At 51.5% G+C, this 18991-nt stretch overlaps 1 protein-coding gene across 2 annotated transcripts in view; it reads left to right on the top strand.

Annotated features, from left to right (window-relative positions):
* Positions 1 to 18991, top strand: part of RAPGEFL1 (Rap guanine nucleotide exchange factor like 1) — a 260579-nt gene that overhangs the window by 117783 nt on the left and 123805 nt on the right. For both annotated transcript variants that reach the window (XM_078645530.1, XM_078645531.1), the window contains 3 exons: positions 5201 to 5279; positions 6132 to 6282; positions 11876 to 11973. In XM_078645530.1, the coding sequence (XP_078501656.1) occupies positions 5201 to 5279; positions 6132 to 6282; positions 11876 to 11973 (328 nt within the window). The remainder of the gene's footprint in view (positions 1 to 5200; positions 5280 to 6131; positions 6283 to 11875; positions 11974 to 18991) is intronic.

The raw sequence follows: 18991 nt of genomic DNA, 5'->3' as shown, positions 1-18991 counted from the left end.
TTAACCGTTCACAGGTTTTATGTCTTTCATCTGAGCGTGAGTTCTAGTAATAAAGTTTAACATGTCTCCTCATGGCGGGCGGACGCTCAACGAAAGGCAACCCACCCAGTGTTACCCCGTTTAGAGATCAACATTGAATGTGGTCAAATTCTGTGTGACTTTTTCCAGCGAAATTTCCAGGAGGATTGGGCACTACATGCTACTTTGCAGGCTCACTGTGTAGAACACAATTTTCACAGTTGACGTAGGGAACCCCCGTGACTCCTGAGAGATGAGGAAACCGTATTTGAGACAGAGGCTGTCTCATAAACATAAATGATTACTTCATGAGGATAAAAGTAGGGTGAAGCTTTTTAATTACAACAACCCAGGGAAAGTACTGTATATAATAATTCATCAATTTACCGTACATTTATAGTGTAATGTGTCTCATTATCCCACATCGAGGTTGAAAATTAAATCTGGTTTTATTCATGATCACAAAGGCATGTTATCATAAATTCATTAAACACATCAGTGGATTATACATAAAGTCCATCTTAGCCACTTCACAGCAGCACTGATCATTTGTAATCATTGGAATGAGAGAAGAAAGAAAATAGATTAAGCGGTGGTGACAGATGCGGTGATCCTCTCAGACGCCCTCCGTGAAGCAGACATTGCCTCTCACTCTCTAGGATTATGGAGAAGTGATTTTTCCTAGAAAGGGAAGATGGCTTCCTCTGATGCTGCATCAGACCCAGGATAGAAATGTTCTTTTCTGGCACTGAATGGGTTACGTCTGGGCCGTGCATTGCTAAAACCCCAGTCTGTTTCCATTATATATAATCCTAATTAAATAATTATATATAATCCTATAATAGATATTCAGTTACAGCTCACTTAAGATAGCTAAGGTGCAAAATAGTTACTTTTGAAAATAGCTACTTCTCAGAATAGATGATACTCAAAACTTTGTACGTTATTTTTAAGGGTGCAGATTCCTTCATCTGTATAAGGGCTTGTTGAGCCACCCGATACTAAAGTCTAGTAAGTTTTTAGAATATCCACAATAAATTTGCCCGAGACCAATTTACAGATAATGATATTCATTTGAGAGTGTTTTTCATGTTAGTTCGCTTATTTTAGCACCCGACTGGAGCACTTTCTAGGGTGGACAATGCAATACTGTTGTAAATCCTGTGTTACTTGTGCACCAAATTTAGGGTAAAGTTGTGCTGTTTTTGTATGTTCTTTGTCTTGCTATTACTTGCTATTCCATTATTGAAACTGTTATTCGTTATTTCCTGTTTCTGACTTTACCTTTACTATATGTTGTGTTGTCTGATACTTTATGGTATCCCATTACTTTTGCTGTTCATTTCATTATATTTCTGTTTGTTTTATCCTTTTTACGTTTGTTTGCTGTTGCTCACATTCACTCAGGCTTTTGTCCCAATTTTTTAATTGGTAGGGAAGACCTAATAATATCAATGGCAAGCCTACATCGTGAAAAGTCTGCACTCTGGTTTTGCGGTGTGAGGTGGATAACTCGGATGTCGATGATGTCTGCTTTGAAAGAGTCTGAGTGGTGTACAGTGTTGTGATGTTTACATTTGCAAGATGAGGTTGATATGGAGCATGGGGATATATGCATTTGGATACATGACGAGTATGATGAGGAGTTGGGTGCTGCTGACAGGGGAAAGACACAGTGGTTCTGTCTATTAGGGCCATGTCAAACCCTAACTGGTGATGCCCTTATCTTCATCTGCCCTTTCCTTCAGATACCAGGATGATGATGCCAACAGGGGCTAAAGGTTTAAGCTTCTGTATTTAGGTGTGGAAATGTCCCTTGCTATTGATTAGTTTAAGGGAGAGCACCACATCACAGTGTTTTGCCTAGCTCCGAGCTGCAAACTGATTGGTAGAAATATGAGCATTGGGTTGAGAAGGAAGATCTTTTTGTTCGCGATTGGGTTCCAATTATAGGTGGGGAAATGTTCCTGACTTGGAAGCCAAGGGTTATGTCTGTTTATTTTCTGCCTTTATCTTTGGTTATTATCTTCCTCTTGTTTCTTTCTATCCTTCTATTCTTTCCTTCTTGCTACCAATGCCAGACCAACTGGATTTAAGTCTGTGTTAGCCCAGACCTTTTGATTTTACTAAAATTATGTGTATAACATAGTCACCTATAGGAGCTTTCAGCCACAACTCATCCATTAGTTTGCGGTTCTGTCATTCACAATTTTCTTCCACCTACTCTAGCATATTTCAAGGGATAAGTTGTCAGCCCACTTAAGCCATGGGCTAACTTCACCATATGTTAACTTCACCATATGTTAACTTCACCATATGTTACAGCTTGCTGCCTTTTTACAAGAACACATCAACCCACAATTTAGTTCCTCTCCGTGCCACAGAGTACTACGGCAATTTTTTTATGAGACCAACACATTTATTTTACCTTTAGTCAATGTTTTTGTTTAGATTGATGATGGCCCAATAGCTTCCCCAGCAATAAAGTTTTGCAAAAACCACGACTAAACCAGAATTGTTAAAAAGTATGGCACCTAATGCCAGACCTATTGGCTTTGCCAGTGGTTGTTTATGTTGGAACGTGCAAAGACATTCCAAGTCCCTGTTAGTTGCAAAATGATAATCCTACGTCTGTGTTTGTGGAACGTCCTGGTTTTTTGGTGTTCTGAATCGGTCCACGCTCCATTGGACGCTGATCACGGGCAGTGAGGTGGTTTGAGAGCAGATGGCATCAACATCGAATAAGTGAGTGACTTCCGAGCCCCGTGGCCAGCCTAAACTCCACCAGCTGCATCACCCCCAGCGAGCATGATGCAAGGACGTCTGCTTCTGCGAGGCCTGTATTTCTAGGATCTCTGGGCCTCTGGGGGTTGTTGGGAGTGCTGTTTCTGCAGGGAGCGCCGGCTCTCGGCTCCGAACAAGTTCAGCCCGCAGTTTCTGACTCCAATAAACCTGTTGGCTTGCTGATGAATCAGTGGCCTAACTCCTAACTCGGTAGCGAGTATGAACCATGCATAAAAAATACTGTGGACTAGCACAGTCTTGCTACAGACCTTTGTGTATTGCCTATATTGTTGTTTTATTTGGTGCTTTATAGAATTCCACATGCTCCGCCCTTGGCTTCACATTAGAAGCTGTTCTGGTAGTGCCTGTTTAGTAAAACTAGGGGCTGTGTGCAAACATACATTAGAGCTAATTTCTACTTTTGTGTTTCCTTGTAAACTTGTGCATGTTTGCCTCCTTCTGTGAAAACATCAGGGCCCCGCATTGTGTGTGCGTGCGTGCACGGGCGTGTGCGTGCATGCCCTGGTGTTCCCGGCACACCCGGGCCTGCGGTGTGATCTGATCCCTCCTTACCTGGATGGCAGACCGCCAGACACCTGAGCCAGCCGGGGCCCTGCCCTGGTGCCGGGCTCACTGTTTGTGCAGGCCCTCCCTCCAGTACCTCGAACACCTGCCCTCCTGTACCCACGAACACCTGCCCTCCTGTACCTCGAACACCTGCCCTCCTGTACCTCGAACACCTGCCCTCCTGTACCTCGAACACCTGCCCTCCTGTACCTTCTGTACCTCGAACACCTGCCCTCCTGTACCTTCTGTACCTCGAACACCTGCCCTCCTGTACCTCGAACACCTGCCCTCCTGTACCTCGAACACCTGCCCTCCTGTACCTCGAACACCTGCCCTCCTGTACCTCGAACACCTGCCCTCCTGTACCTTCTGTACCTCGAACACCTGCCCTCCTGTACCTTCTGTACCTCGAACACCTGCCCTCCTGTACCTTCTGTACCTCGAACACCTGCCCTCCTGTACCTCGAACACCTGCCCTCCTGTACCTCGAACACCTGCCCTCCTGTACCTCGAACACCTGCCCTCCTGTACCTCGAACACCTGGCCCTCCTGCACCACCAACACCTGGCCCTCCTGCACCACCAACACCTGGCCTCCTGTACCTCGAACACCTGGCCTCCTGTACCTCGAACACCTGCCCTCCTGTACCTCGAACACCTGCCCTCCTGTACCTCGAACACCTGCCCTCCTGTACCTCGAACACCTGCCCTCCTGTACCTCGAACACCTGCCCTCCTGTACCTCGAACACCTGCCCTCCTGTACCTCGAACACCTGCCCTCCTGTACCTCGAACACCTGCCCTCCTGTACCTCCAACACCTGCCCTTCTGTACCTCGAATACCTGCCCTCCTGTACCCCCAACACCTGGCCCTCCTGTACCTCCAACACCTGGCCCTCCTGCACCACCAACACCCGGCCCTCCTGCACCACCAACACCCGGCCCTCCTGCACCACCAACACCTGGCCCTCCTGTACCTCCAACACCCGGCCCTCCTGCACCACAAACACCTGCCTTCCTGTACCACCCACACCTGCCCTCCTGCACCTCCAACACCCGGCCCTCCTTCACCACCAACACCTGCCCTCCTGTACCTCCAACACCCGGCCCTCCTGTACCTCCAACACCCGGCCCTCCTGCACCTCCAACACCCGGCCCTCCTGCACCTCCAACACCCGGCCCTCCTGCACCACCAACACCTGCCCTCCTGCACCTCCAACACCCGGCCCTCCTGCACCACCAACACCTGCCCTCCTGCACCACCCACACCTGCCCTCCTGCACCTCCAACACCCGGCCCTCCTTCACCACCAACACCTGCCCTCCTGTACCTCCAACACCCGGCCCTCCTGCACCACCAACATCTGGTCCTCCTGTACCTCCAACACCTGGTCCTCCTGTACCTCCAACACCTGGCCCTCCTGCACCTCCAACACCCGGCCCTTTTGCACCTCCAACACCTGGTCCTCCAGTACCTTGAACGCCTGCCCCTCCTACACCTCGAACACCTGCCCTGCTGTACCACCAACACCTGGCCCTCCTGCACCTCCAACACCCGGCCCTCCTGCACCTCCAACACCTGGTCCTCCAGTACCTTGAACTCCTGGCCCTCCTGCACCTCCAACACCCGGCCCTCCTGCACCTCCAACACCTGGTCCTCCAGTACCTTGAACTCCTGCCCCTCCGGCACCTCGAACACCTGGTCCTCCAGTACCTCCAACACCTGCCCTCCTGCACCTCGAACACTTGCCCTGCTGTACCTCGAACACCTGTACCTCGAACACCTGCCTTCCTATACCTCTAACACCTGTCCTTCTCTCTCCTTCTCTCCTAGAGCTGCTCCTGGATGACCTCATTCTCACCCACTCGCTGTTCCTGCCAACAGACCGGTTCCTGCTCGAGCTGCAGCAGCAATATCCTTTGCAAGCTTCGGGTGTACTGCGGCGCAGAGGGTGCCAGGGCGCAGGCACGCCATGCAGATGTGCTGACGCCTTGCCCCTACGCAAACATCTGCAGTAGGTGATGATGGAGGAGCTGTAAGAGCCTTAGGTCGCTACCAAAGAAACATGGGGGGGACATCACTTCCAGGCCTATGCCTTCCATGGGAATCGGGGGTCTTATGAGTTCACCAGAGAACTGGGAGGTTCTATGTGTATCTGTTCCGGGCTGCGTGTATTCACTAGAGAGGCAAGAGGTCCATCGCATCATAGTACAGTAATATCATGAACAGAATATTGAGCGGCAACATATCGAAAGGTAAGTGCATATAGAGGAAGTATAGATTTGCCATTACATGCGCCTGCTCGATAGTGTGCCCGTATGTATGGGTGCTTACTCACTAGAACCTCTTAATATTGTTACCTTATGTGAGACTTTGCTCACTGCTGTTTATCATTCTGATGGCTTCGAGCACGCAGGCCTGTACTATGCCAGTACTTGTACCTGCTGAATATGTCTGCTCTTCAGTACTGTGCCCACATTTACACATTCTTCGTATTCGATGACTAGTAGTATACCTGTATTTATTTATTCCGTCTGGCAGGGCAGATACTGGTCATAGCTACTCCCTGTGTGAAACCTTTGGCCTTGGCTGTGCACATGTTTGCAAGTGTGTGCTATTAGTCTCATCATGTGAATCCATGTGCCCTCCTGTGTGTAGAACTGGATGCACATCGCACCCTAGGACAAGTCATGGCTTCTTCCCACCGTCTCCCCTCTGTCCCCGCCTCTTCCGGTTGATGTGTGTTTCCTTAACTGGGAGTGACTTTCTCTGGGGCCAGCGACTACTCCTCGCCCAGCTGGGACCAGAGCGACGTCCTGCAGCGCAAGCAGGCGGTGCTGTCGGTGCTGCTGCACTTCATGGAGACCTACAAGGGCATCCTGCAGGAGGAGGAGAGCACCTTCAAACTCATCAAGGTGAGCCATAAGGGGGTGCTAGAGGCGCAGTGGGGGCTGAGAACCGCCAAAGCCTGCGTCAGCGTGAGTGCACGTGGCACAGCCAAGCAGCGTTTCGCAAGTTCCGGTACAGGTGCCTGTCTGCATGTGCGTGTAGGCTGCACTGCTGACGCGTGCGGTGCCTGATTTGAGAAGGAGGACACCCTGCTGCGGGCGGTTGTGTACCTGACATACGTGTGTTTGGCATATTGGGAGTGCTGCTAACCATGCTTGACATTTGTGTGCGAGAGAAACGTACACAACTGCTTCCCATCCTATATATGTTCTCTGTGTGAGGGAAACTTTGCACTGTTGCTGCTTTTCATTGCACCAACATTAGTGGTGTTGTCCAGTCTGCAAACTAAGGAATGTTGTCCTACTGCTGCTTGTACTGTATGTGAGGGAAGCTTGCACAGCTGACCTGACTCTGGTCGGTGACGGTCGTTCCACCCGCCGGGCGCCTCCCCGTGAGTGTGCCCGGTCCCCCTACCTGCCTGTCTCTGCTCGCTCCAGTGCTTGTTTCTTTCCCTGAGCTTGTTCTTTTCTGGGCTAGTTCGCTCCACGCTTCACGCCGTCTTCTCGCCCTCCCCGCCGCTGCTCCCCTGCGGCCCCCGCTCCCCCTTTTGCCGTGTACCCGATCCCCTCCCTGCGCCACCCCGCTCCCGCCTCCCAGCTGCTCCTCCCTCCCTCCGGATACTTAAGTGGTGGTAGCGCGACGGGGAGCTGTGACTTGACCTGACTCTGGTCGGTGACGGTCGCTCCACCCGCCGCGCGCCTCCCCGTGAGTGTGCCCGGTCCCCTACCTGCCTGTCCCTGCTCGCTCCAGTGCTTGTTTCTTTCCCTGAGCTTGTTCTTTTCTGGGCTAGTTCGCTCCACGCCGTCTTCTCGCCCTCCCCGCTCCCAGCCGCTGCTCCCCTGCGGCCCCGCCCCCCCTTTTGCCGTGTACCCGATCCCCTCCCCGCGCCACCCCGCTCCCGCCTCCCAACTGCTCCTCCCTCCCTCCGGATACTTAAGTGGTGGTAGCGCGACGGGGAGCTGTGACCTGACCTGACTCTGGTAGGTGACGGTCGCTCCACCCGCCGCGCGCCTCCCCGTGAGTGTGCCCGGTCCCCCTACCTGCCTGTCCCTGCTCGCTCCAGTGCTTGTTTCTTTCCCTGAGCTTGTTCTTTTCTGGGCTAGTTCGCTCCACGCTTCACACAGTCTTCTTGCCCTCCTCGCTTCCTGCCGCTGCTCCCCTGCGGCCCCCGCCCCCCTTTTGCCGTGCACCCGATCCCCTCCCCGCGCCACCCCGCTCCCGCCTCCCAGCTGCTCCTCCCTCCCACTCTGCCCCTCCCACTACGCCATTTATGGCGGAGTCCGCATTCACGCGCAGCATTCACGCGCAGCGGGTGCGCGCCAAAGGCAAGCCCGTCTGCGCCCGTCCGTACCTGGACCGCGCCCAGCGCCAGGTCCCCTGGCCCCCACAGATGCCAGCCCACCCGCCGCACGTACGACACCGCCTCACTCAACGCACTCAACACCGGCCCGATCCCCGGCTGCCACCCAGCCACCCCTGGACGCACCCACGGACCCTTCGCCTGCCAACCCTGCAAATTCTCCTGCATCCGGACCTGCACCGCACCGGCCAAGCCGAGCACCAGCAGCAACCACCTGAAGTGCATCCTGCTAAACGCCCGCTCCGTCCACAGACACGCCGTGGAACTCTGGAACCTGCTCGACACCACATCTCCGGACGTCTCCTTCCTCACGGAAACATGGATGAACGCCTCCTCAGCGCCCGACATCGCCATCCCGGACGGATACAAGATCACCCGGAAGGACCGCGTCAACAAGACAGGAGGAGGCATCGCCATCATCCACAAGAACACCATCCGCTTCACGACCAACTCCGACGACACCCTCTCAGCCGCCGAACACCTTCACTTCCAGATACACACCGACCCCAAGACCACACTCAGAGGCTCCCTCATCTACAGACCCCCAGGACCTCGCGCACAATTCAACGAAGACATCGCAGACTTCATCAGCCCGCACGCCTTCGCCTCCCCCGACTACATCCTCCAAGGAGACCTCAACTTCCACCTGGAGAACAACAACGACAACAACACCACCACCCTGCTGGACAACCTCGCCAACCTCGGACTCCAGCAACTGGTGAACACCCCCACCCACTACGCCGGACACACGCTGGACCCTATCTTCTCCTCCAGCAAATACATCTCCTTCAGCCACTCCACCGGACTCCACTGGACAGACCACAGCTGCGTCCATTTCAGCTTCAGAAGAACCACGACTCACCATCACCCGCAACAGGTTCCCCACAGGAACTGGAACAAGATCACCACCGACCAGCTCACCACTTCTCTGAACCAGAACCCCCCTGCCAGCTCAACGGACCCCAACCAAGCAGCCAACAACCTCGCACAGTGGATCACCAACTGCGCTGACGACCTCGCACCCCTGAAAAACCATCCCAGCACGCCCGGCAGCAAGAAAGCCTCCTGGTTCAACGACGACCTCAAGAAATCCAAGAAGAACTGCCGCACCCTTGTGAAAGCCTGGCGCAAAGACCCGACTACAGACAACATGACCGCCCTCAAGCACGCCTCCCGCAAACACCACCAGCTGATCCACACCACCAAGAAGACAGCATTTAAGGATCGACTAGACAACAACGCACACAATAGCAAAGAACTCTTCAGCATCGTCAGAGAGCTCTCCAACCCCAGCGCCGGAAACAACAACATCACTCCCTCACAAGACCTCTGCGACTCACTCGCCTCGTTCTTCCACAGCAAGATCGCAGACATACACAACAGCTTCGGCGCACAGACAACGCACCCAATCACAGATCCAACGCCCCCCACCACCCTCCTCCGCGCCTGGACCCCGATCAGCACCGAAGACACCATCCACACGATGAACACCATCCACTCCGGATCGCCAACCGACCCCACCACATCTTCAACAAGGCCGACTCCGTCATCGCACCCCAACTCCGGGACATCATCAACTGCTCCTTCAACACCGCCACCTTCCCGGAGAGCTGGAAGCATGCCGAACTCAGCGCCCTCCTGAAGAAACCATCAGCAGACCCCACCGACCTCAAGAACTACCGCCCCATCTCGCTCCTCCCGTTTCCTGCCAAAGTCATCGAGAAGACCGTCAACAGACAGCTTGCCGCCTTCCTCAAGACGAACGGATCCCTCGACCACTCGCAGTCCGGCTTCCGAGCCAACCACAGCACCGAGACCGCCCTCATCGCAGCCACTGACGACATCCGAGCCCTGCTCGACAACGGGGAAACAGCGGCCCTCATCCTCCTGGACCTCTCCGCAGCGTTCGACACTGTCTGCCACCGCACCCTAGTGCAACGCCTCAGTAACATCGGAATCCAAGAGAAGTCACTGGAGTGGATCATCTCGTTCCTCGCCGGAAGAACCCAGAGAGTCCGCCTCTCCCGTTCAGATCTGAGGCCACCGAAGTCATCTGCGGCGTACCACAAGGATCATCACTCAGCCCCACCCTCTTCAACGTATACATGAACCCCCTCGCAGCCATCGCATGCCAGCACAACCTCAACATCATCTCCTACGCCGACGACACCCAGCTGATCCTCTCCCTCACCAACGACCCAGCCACCGCCAGAACCAACCTACACGAAGGGATGAAAGACGTAGCCGAGTGGATGATGAACAGCCGCCTGAAACTGAACTCAGACAAGACGGAAGTCATCATCCTTGGATCATCACCCTCTGCTTGGGACGACTCCTGGTGGCCCCCTGCCCTGGGCAGCGCACCCAAACCTACAGACCACGCACGCAACCTGGGCTTCATCCTGGACTCCTCCCTCTCGATGACCAGTCAAGTCAACGCCGTCTCATCATCATGTTTCAACATCCTACGCATGCTCCGAAAGATCTTCCGATGGATCCCCACCGAAACCAGGAAGACGGTCACCCAGGCACTCGTCACCAGCCGACTGGACTACGGAAACACCCTCTACACCGGAACCGCAGCCAAACTGCAGAGAAGACTCCAACACATCCAGAACGCCTCCGCACGACTCATCCTGGACATCCCCTGTTACAGCCACATCTCCGGACACCTGAGAGACCTGCACTGGCTCCCCGTCAGCAAGAGAATCACGTTCCGACTCCTCACCCGCGCACACAAGGCCCTCCATGACCTGGGCCCCAGGTACCTCAACGACCGCCTGACCTTCTACACTCCCACCCGCCAGCTACGATCTACCAGCCACGCCCTCGCCGCCGTTCCACGCATCCGAAGAGCCACCATGGGAGGAAGATCCTTCTCCTACCTGGCAGCCAAGACTTGGAACTCCCTCCCCATCCACCTCCGCCTGACCCAAGATCACCTCTCCTTCAGGACGCAACTCAAGACCTGGCTGTTCGAGCAGTAGCAGACCCCCCATCCCCCGAGCGCCTTGAGACCTTCCGGGTGAGTAGCACGCTATATAAATGCCTTGATTGATTGATTGATTGATTGATTGATGTTTGTGTTGTACTGGTTCTGTGTGTTTTGAAGGACGTTTTCCCAGCTGCATATGGTATGCTTTTATTTGGGGGGTAGGGGGGTTTGTGTTCTCGCGTACACCCGTGGTAAGCTTGCACTGTGCAAAATGTGTGTTTGAGGAAAGTGTTGCATTGCTGCAGCTCCTGCTGCATGCTCCTTTTTGTGTCTGTGGTGCTTACCCTGCTGTTGCCTGTGCTATACCCAGGATCGTTTGAATTATGCAGCAACGGATCACCAAATTATGTGGCAAGAAAAGGCCAAGTATGTGACCAATTCTACGGCAGTGTTATTTCACTACTTTGACACTTTAACAAGCATTACTGTCTAGGCAAAAAGTTTCACTTCATTAGTACCAGTTTAGCACATTAATATAGTAATCACCTACGTATGAATGACCAGCTAACCTTTACCAAGGACCTGCCACTGCATGGCTCCACTCCTGGGCCTTTATTAGAAGGGGTGCGTGTGATCTGGTCTAGCTAGAAACCGCGTTCTTTTTAGTTGAAGTCCGCAGATTGTGCAGCAGGTGGCTGATTTTATGACAAGTACATTTAGTCTTTAACTATGTGGAAAACTCTGCAGCTGCAGATTTCTGAAGACTAAGTCATCCTGGCTAAACCTCTTTCCAGACCAGGGAAACTCGCATTGCTACTGTACCTGTTTTTGATGTGTGCCGGAAGTTTGTACCGCAGAAGCCTGTGCTGTTCACTTCCTTCGTGTCTGCCGAATGTTTTGATGCCTTGCCTTGTGTGTGGGAAGCTTGTTCTTTACCTATAGTATATAAGTGTGCAGCGTGCCCTGTTGCTGCCTGTGCGTCATCTGGGCTGTCTGGGAAAGCTTGCAGCAGCGCTCTCTGTGATGCATGCCACGTGTGGGATATTGTTTTTTATAGTCTCCGGTGTTTTTCATCTTCCATTTTCTTAAGCTCTGAAATTGCACACGCTCACACTCGCGCTTTCTTTTGAAAAAAGCTATATTTGGTCGCTGTGGTGATGCTTTCTTTTCTGACCCCCCCGCCCCCCCCTCTCTCTTGGGCTAGGACCTGTATCCGCTGGTTATGAAAGACGTGCAGAGATTTCCCGCCCTGGAGGAGGAGGTCAAGCAGCTGCACCGCCTGGTGGAGACGGCGGAGCTGAGGTGAGAGCCGGCCGAGCACGTGGCAGCACGTGCACCCGACGTACACGTGCTGCTGGTGTATGCCCCGAGCAGGACGCGCCTGCTCTCCTTTAAGAAAAGTAAACCATATGGTGTGAGTGTGCCAGGGTTACTAAGGGCCAAACTGACTTCCGGGCATTTTGCTGGGTTGACAGGGTGGGATCCAGTTTCACTGCTGAGAGGGCTGCATTTGTTGCTGGGGAGCTGCTGGTGCTTCTAAATGAACAATACAAAACACACAGCTTTAAAGCGTGTTTTTTGAAACTTTTGTTTTGCATTGTTTATTAAGAAAAGCCTGGTAGCCAGTCCGGCCCTGGGGTCGCCCATGGCAAGATTGGTTATTGGGTAACGAGACCCGCATCTCTGCACTAAGCAGCTCCTTCTGAGAGACCCCAAACTGTGCCACTTTCTACAAAGGTAGCGTACGGCCTGCATTGCGTCAACCCAGGGCTCGAGTCAGGGTACCACTTGGGTGGACGGCTTCCCCCCACTTATTTTACCGGGAGCTCGATAACAAACTACTGCCAGTCTTATGTGCGTGCCTTTCGTGAAGTCACTTCCTGTAGTGACGTAAGCGTCCCCCACTTCTTTTTTTAGGACTTGTGCCCTGCGTCAACCACACAGTCCACCCTGGAAAGCCAAAACTTTGTGGACATGCTGCCATCTTTAAATGAATACGTAATTAAAGCTCTGCCTCTTGTTGTAAAGATGTAAAAATAGCAACAAAAAAAGTATTTAAAAAGGAAGGTTCTAGTCTCTAAAGGCAGTACAAAAATATTACCGACCTTGGCTGTAACATGGATTCTAGCCTGGGTAGTACAATTCACAAGATTAACTAGCTTGGTGAGATGTGGGCAGTCGAGGTCAAGAACATTAACATTCTATTTTTAATAAATGTATTCAGCAAACCTGTTTCCTGTCTCTGCCACTGATTATACCCTACCAGGCAGACTTCAACACAAAATCTAATTATAATGTTGTGTGTCCTTTAATGAACAAGATGTCACCCCTTTGATATGCAGCAGAAATGTCCCTTCAAGCACTGTCCCTAGTCGACTAAAAACAGCGGCTGAAAAACTGAGAGTAGTCCTAGTAACCAAAGCACTTTGCTTTTGTGAAGCGAAATAAAACAGGCACTCTCAGACATCCCGGCTCTGTATTCCTCCTCTGTCTTCTGTTCTGTATGCTTCCACTTGTCTCTCCAGAGGGACCTAGCATATCACACCCAATACGGAGGGAGACGGACTGCCTACCTCACTGGGCCTCTAACGTCTTCAGAGTGGGATGAATCACCCACACTAACACTGGCACCAGCATATTTGTACAAAAAAATGATCATGACAAGAGTCTAACATAAGAAGTAAAAACCGGCCCTGGAAGCAAGAAATGCAAAAATGAGGAAAGCAAACGCTCTAGCCTTCTACGCCACCAAGAAGTGGAGTCAAATAGCTTCATTCATGTCCATTTCGAAAGATATTCGAAACTCTACTCTTTGAGTAGCGCCTCATGGTCCCCAGTCCCTACAACAGTCTGCTCAACACCCCTTCACTCTCCGCTGTACACAGTCCTTTATATTCCCTTCCTCAAAAGCTATCCCCCTACACTTGCTAACTTAAGCGGTCTGTTGCTTCCTAGCTAGGCGAAAGCTACAGAAATGCATACATTTCTACATCATTGACTTGATGACACAGTCGGAATAATACTACTGCCCAATTTAATATCATAAAGTCCTAGAGTCAAGCAGCACTGCTAAAGTTAAGAAGGTCTATATACATGGGGCATCCTTAGAGCTTTTCGGAGCAAAGCTACTCTAATAATTATTTGTGGGCTGGGAGTCTAATGAGGGGCTAGTGATTTCAATTTAAAAAAAAATGCCCAAAAGTCTACCACGGGTCGATATCACAGGATTTACACCCCCGAGCACGTTTGCCAGCTTTTGACTAACTTAATTCTACAAAATAAGAATGGAAATCCGATTGTTCACGACATAGTCACGATTTCTGCCTAGTAATACTAATCAATGCTTTCTCGTAGATAAAACTTCTAGCCTTGTAGTCAAACTCCATCAAGATCGTCCTTTCATGTCACAAGCACAAGTAGCTTTCATTCTGAGGACGTCAACGAGAAGTGCACAAGTGCACATGGAAGCAAGTTCTTCCTAAGTGCACCTCTTGGAGAAGCTCAAATTAAAACAAGCACTCTGAGAGAGACTTTTGTATGTTAGCGGTGAATACCCACGTTGCTTGTCTGTCTGTGCTGGGCTTTGCTAGTTCCGTGTTGGATGAGCCACCTAGGACAGAGCTGGTTCTGTGAAGAGCCCCTCTATTGGCTCTTACAGTTGGAGCAATTGAAGACATGGAACATCTATCACTCCTTTGGCCCAGATGCGGTGTGCCCCGATCAACATGGCTCTCCTCTAGGGAGTCGTGCAAGCCCGGCAGACTCCACTGTTTTCAGTAGACGCAAAGAAAATAACTACATGTGTCATATCTGAAAGGGGTATGAAGTTACTCACTGCACTTAAACCAAACCTGCACAGGTGAATAACACTAGCAATTTACATCCTTACATAGAGGAAGCTGTATGGTTAGGTGTTATTTTTTTTTTACTGTTTTACAGCACATAGCTGTGTTTAATGTTGAAGCATATGCATGTGGCATTCATGAATTTACAACTGTTTCGACACTGTAGTAATCCAAGCAAGTACTTGTTGAATTGAAATTGATGTCCTTTCATTTTGAAATAAGTGTTCCCTTTTTTGCATGGGGCTGTGACATTTCCGGTTGCCTCAAAATGTTTCTAATCATTTACTTGGGTTCCTACAAGCTGAAGTCTGTTGTTTCACACCAGGACCAAGTCACTCCTCAGTATCCCGAGATCCTATTGTTGCAGTCACATGGCCTGCTTGTATCTGACTCGTGATCTCAATACTGATGCCTACGAAAGCTCTTTTGTTCCTAATCCCGCGACTCCCAAAGCACCAATCCGATATCTCCCCTGGTACAAATGTTTTCCTATATTCCAGGAGATCGACGTTGTATCCACGTTATATCCCCATCCATTTCACAACTGGGTCATACGTAACACCAACTGTTTATTTTCTGATTCAAATTTAGAAGATTGGTATGTTGGAACTCAAGGCTGGTGGCGCAGAGGGCGACCAATGACTGTGATCGGCTCTTCTCCAATGGCCCTGTAATGTTCTCTCCCTGTTCACTTTAGAATTTTCTGTACACAATGTTCCAATAACATTAGCCTTTTTGCTGAGGGCTATATCAGTTATCAAACGTCTTGACTGGCTGGTATTTTTCTCATAATTACCCACAAAACTGTTAATTAATGCCACAGTTACATCATACTATGACGTAGGGCTTATGGGACGTGCATTGCTCCTGTTGCATAGCTGGTAAGGGCACCGCCTTTCTCAATTGAAACTTTCCAAGCCACTGGATGATTCAATTTTGAGATCTAGAACACGTCATCCAAAATGAACTCCACCGAGCTTCCCGCCGGGCCTTTATTTCCTGTTATTTCCATTTCATTAGAACAGTGCTTGCAAAACAACTCCCAGCATCCTTCTGAAAAAAAGCAAGATAGCAATGATCTCGAAAGATAGGAAAGACACCAATCGTCGTATGGCTTGTTGAGTTAAGCTGACATCTGCTGTGACTAGGCAAGGCCAGCTCAGCCTTTCATCCTTCTTAGGTGGGTAAACTGAGGACCAGTACATTGGGTAATAGTAGCAATGGGAATTTGCTCCCTTGCATCTTCATTTCTATACCTTTGCCTTGAGTGATCTTTTTCGCCCACATTTGTGCTGCTAGGACGTATGAGTGAATGCGTGTTTTGCTCGGGACCCAGGCCAGAGTCCAAAACTTGAGGATGAGGCTTCCCTGTACACTGGACTCCTACTGGTCCTGTGATTGGCAGTGTGGCTACTGTCCCAAAGGGTTGAGTTTTGGTGAGTAGGAGTCGACAGAAGTGGGGTCGAGTGATAAGCCGGCCTGTGCGTCTACTTTGCCACTTCCCTATCCTTCTCAGGGGTGCTGCCTCTGGTATAATCTTTTGGGGTAGAGATGGGCTTTAGGATAGGGCAGAGCTGGTAGGTGGGCAGTGGGTCTTCCAGAACCACTCTTAGATGGTCACTTTTCTGTTAGGACTGGAGAGCTGTCAGCCTTTGTAGATGACAGGGTACTAAAAGGAACAGCATGTGGGCACAAGGGGATTTTGGGAGGCAGCCGACCACAGGCAGGTCTGTCCCCCGGGGAGTTTGGTGCAGTCCTGGACTGTCATTTTGTAGTTGGCCTTGCTTTTTTTGTAGCCCGGTATAGCCGAATGACTTTATAGGGGGCTGCTTTTGAACTCTCTGGCACCATTGTAGGTACAGGTGACTTGGTGCTAGTGGCAGGGAGTGCCTGTTCGTTAGCTTTTTGTCCCGCCTGCCCCAAAAATTATGACTTTTAAAGGGGGTTTGTTTGTTCGAGTCCCGTTGTTGGGACAGGTGCGCAACGGGTGGGGGCAGGAGACTGCATAATTCATTTGATGTTTAGTGAGGTTTTAGTTTTGTAAGGCGAACTGTCCAGGTAAAGTTTGTGTAGTGAACCTGGTTTTTAATAAAGCAGCCTTTTCACACAATACAAGTTGTCTGGGCTGCGCCCCTCCCTCCCAAGCGGGGCCACCAGATATGCCACAATCCTTCTCAGGGGCCAAGGGTACTTGGGCAGGCCACTACCCTAGTCCTGAGTGCGTGTTGTGTCCTAGAGACCAGCAGTCTGCAAGGATGGTGTAAACTAAAGGATCATGCAATGGCAAATAATGTAGTAAGCACCCCTGCAGTCGAACCCAAGGGGTCCCGCCTTGCTTCCCTCCGCAGAGAGGACCCAGTTAGTTGGGGTTGGCTTTACAACCTACTGCAGAATGGGTTTAGGCTTCGAGACTATGGGAGCCTTCGTGTAGGTCTGGCGATGCACCCTGTGCTGTTAATCATTTCGGAAAAGGCAGTTCGATGGATTTCCTGCAAATGTTCTGTTGAGTTTTTCATGGAACGCTATGGGAAACTCGTCCCATGCCATTAGAATGCACGTTGATCACTAAAGTGAAAACACGCAGTAACATCACTGCTACTCACTTGGTGTGTTTTCCCTGTAAGAAGAGGAGGTGCGCTCTGCATTTCAAACTGCATCCCACCACGCACCACCCACACATAAAGAGGCGCTGCCTGGTTGTTTCTCGTGGTAGAGGGTGCTGGGCCCTGCCTCGTGCCAGCATCATCATTGGGGGCACATGCAGTACCGGCCGTTACAGCTCTAGGGGTTCCCTCTTGCTCACCTCTTTCTATTTTTCTCCTTCGCCTGAACGATTTCTTTTGTATGGCATGCATCTCCCTGTCTCACTCGTGCTTTCCTTCTCCCCCATGTCCTGTTATCCGTTCATTTGGGGCCCATCGGGAGACGGGGAGGGGAAGAACCGACCGGACACAGATGTAAGGTGTGATAAAGGCCGCTTTTATTGGAAAACAGGTGCATCCTGAAAACATACCCCAACCTTGGCCTTTGCCGTACAAAACTAGTCCTAACTAATTATACATATACCTGAACAATCCCCCCACCCCCACCCCTAAACAGTTCCCCGTCAACATCATACGCAAACCTTATCAATTACCCAAAAACCTGCCTCAACTGTTTTACATCTGCCAACTGTACACTCCTTCCCCTTCAACCAGTAAAGCTCCTTCCTCCTATCCTACCCCCCCCATTAAAACTATGGAAAAGCGCCACTCGAAAGCCCCCATCCCGCTTTCGACCCCCCCCTTAGGACCCCTGCACCTTCGGATACCTTTTCACCCCTATTGCCCGGTCCACCGCCTCCTTCAGCTGCACTATATACAGCTCCATCCCATATCTCGACAAATGCACCCCATCCTCCAGGAAAAAGTACACCGCCCCATACCTCAATTCCGGGTGCTCCATTCTACCCACCCCTTCTTTCTCACAAAAGGCCCTCATCTCCCTGTTAATCTTCCTCCTGGTCCTGTCAATAGCCCCTGGTCTCTCCGCCCCCCTCCAACATCTCCTGGGTATAAATTCAGACCATATGATGTAACACCCTGCCCACTGCCTCTTGATCTCCAGTATATCCCTCCTCATCTGTTTCACCAGTGCCAGCCCCTTGCACTGAACCAGGTCGTTTTCCCCCAGGTGAACCACCAAAACATCCGGGCACACCCCTCCCCGCACAATGTTATTCAAAACCGGCACCAATTCGTGCCAACGCATGCCCCCTTTTCCCCTCCAATGACACCTAAACAAATGCTCATCCAATTCAAGATTAAGGTTCCTGCATTTTTCCCACTCTGCCTTCTCCGCTCTGTTCACAAAAGAATTTCCCACCACATATATAGACACTGCTGCCGCCGTAGGCCCCACCACCGCACCTGTAAAGAAACATATGTCAGCAGCAAATCCAAAATCCAGCTTATTCCACCTCTACCCCTCGCAACCTGACATACGTCTTATAACAGTCCGATTTCCAGCGCCCCAGCTGTTTTATTTCATCCTTCCCGCAACCCTTCCGCGCCGCTTCCGTCGCCGCCCCGATGCGAAATGAATGTGTCCCGAACTCTTTTGGATCCTCACCCATATACCGCAGGGCGTGCCGCAGGACCCATAACAACTGAGCAGCCGTCACTCGTCCCGCCTTCCCCCTGCCAAACACCTCCACCTCAGCCTGCACCCCGCCGTCCGCCAGCCGTCTCCCCCATACCACCGGACACACCGCCTCCGTTCCCCCAGGACCCAGCAACACCCAAGTACCCCTCCCTCGCTGATCAGTCTTGGAACGCTGAAGCCGCACTGCGACCTCCCTGCCGCGGAACTCCACTTCCCCCCATGTCAGCCCCGCCCGCCCCTTCAAACCCACCAACTCCGACACCCGAAAGGCCCCGAAATACATCCATGACATCAAGGTGGAAAACCGCACCGTCTCCTCCTGATCTCTGCAC

Source organism: Lissotriton helveticus, chromosome 5_1 (assembly GCF_964261635.1).
Source record: "Lissotriton helveticus chromosome 5_1, aLisHel1.1, whole genome shotgun sequence".
Classification (NCBI taxonomy): Eukaryota; Metazoa; Chordata; class Amphibia; order Caudata; family Salamandridae; genus Lissotriton; species Lissotriton helveticus.
Note: the sequence above shows the minus strand (reverse complement) of the source record. Positions and strands in the feature narration are given on the sequence as shown.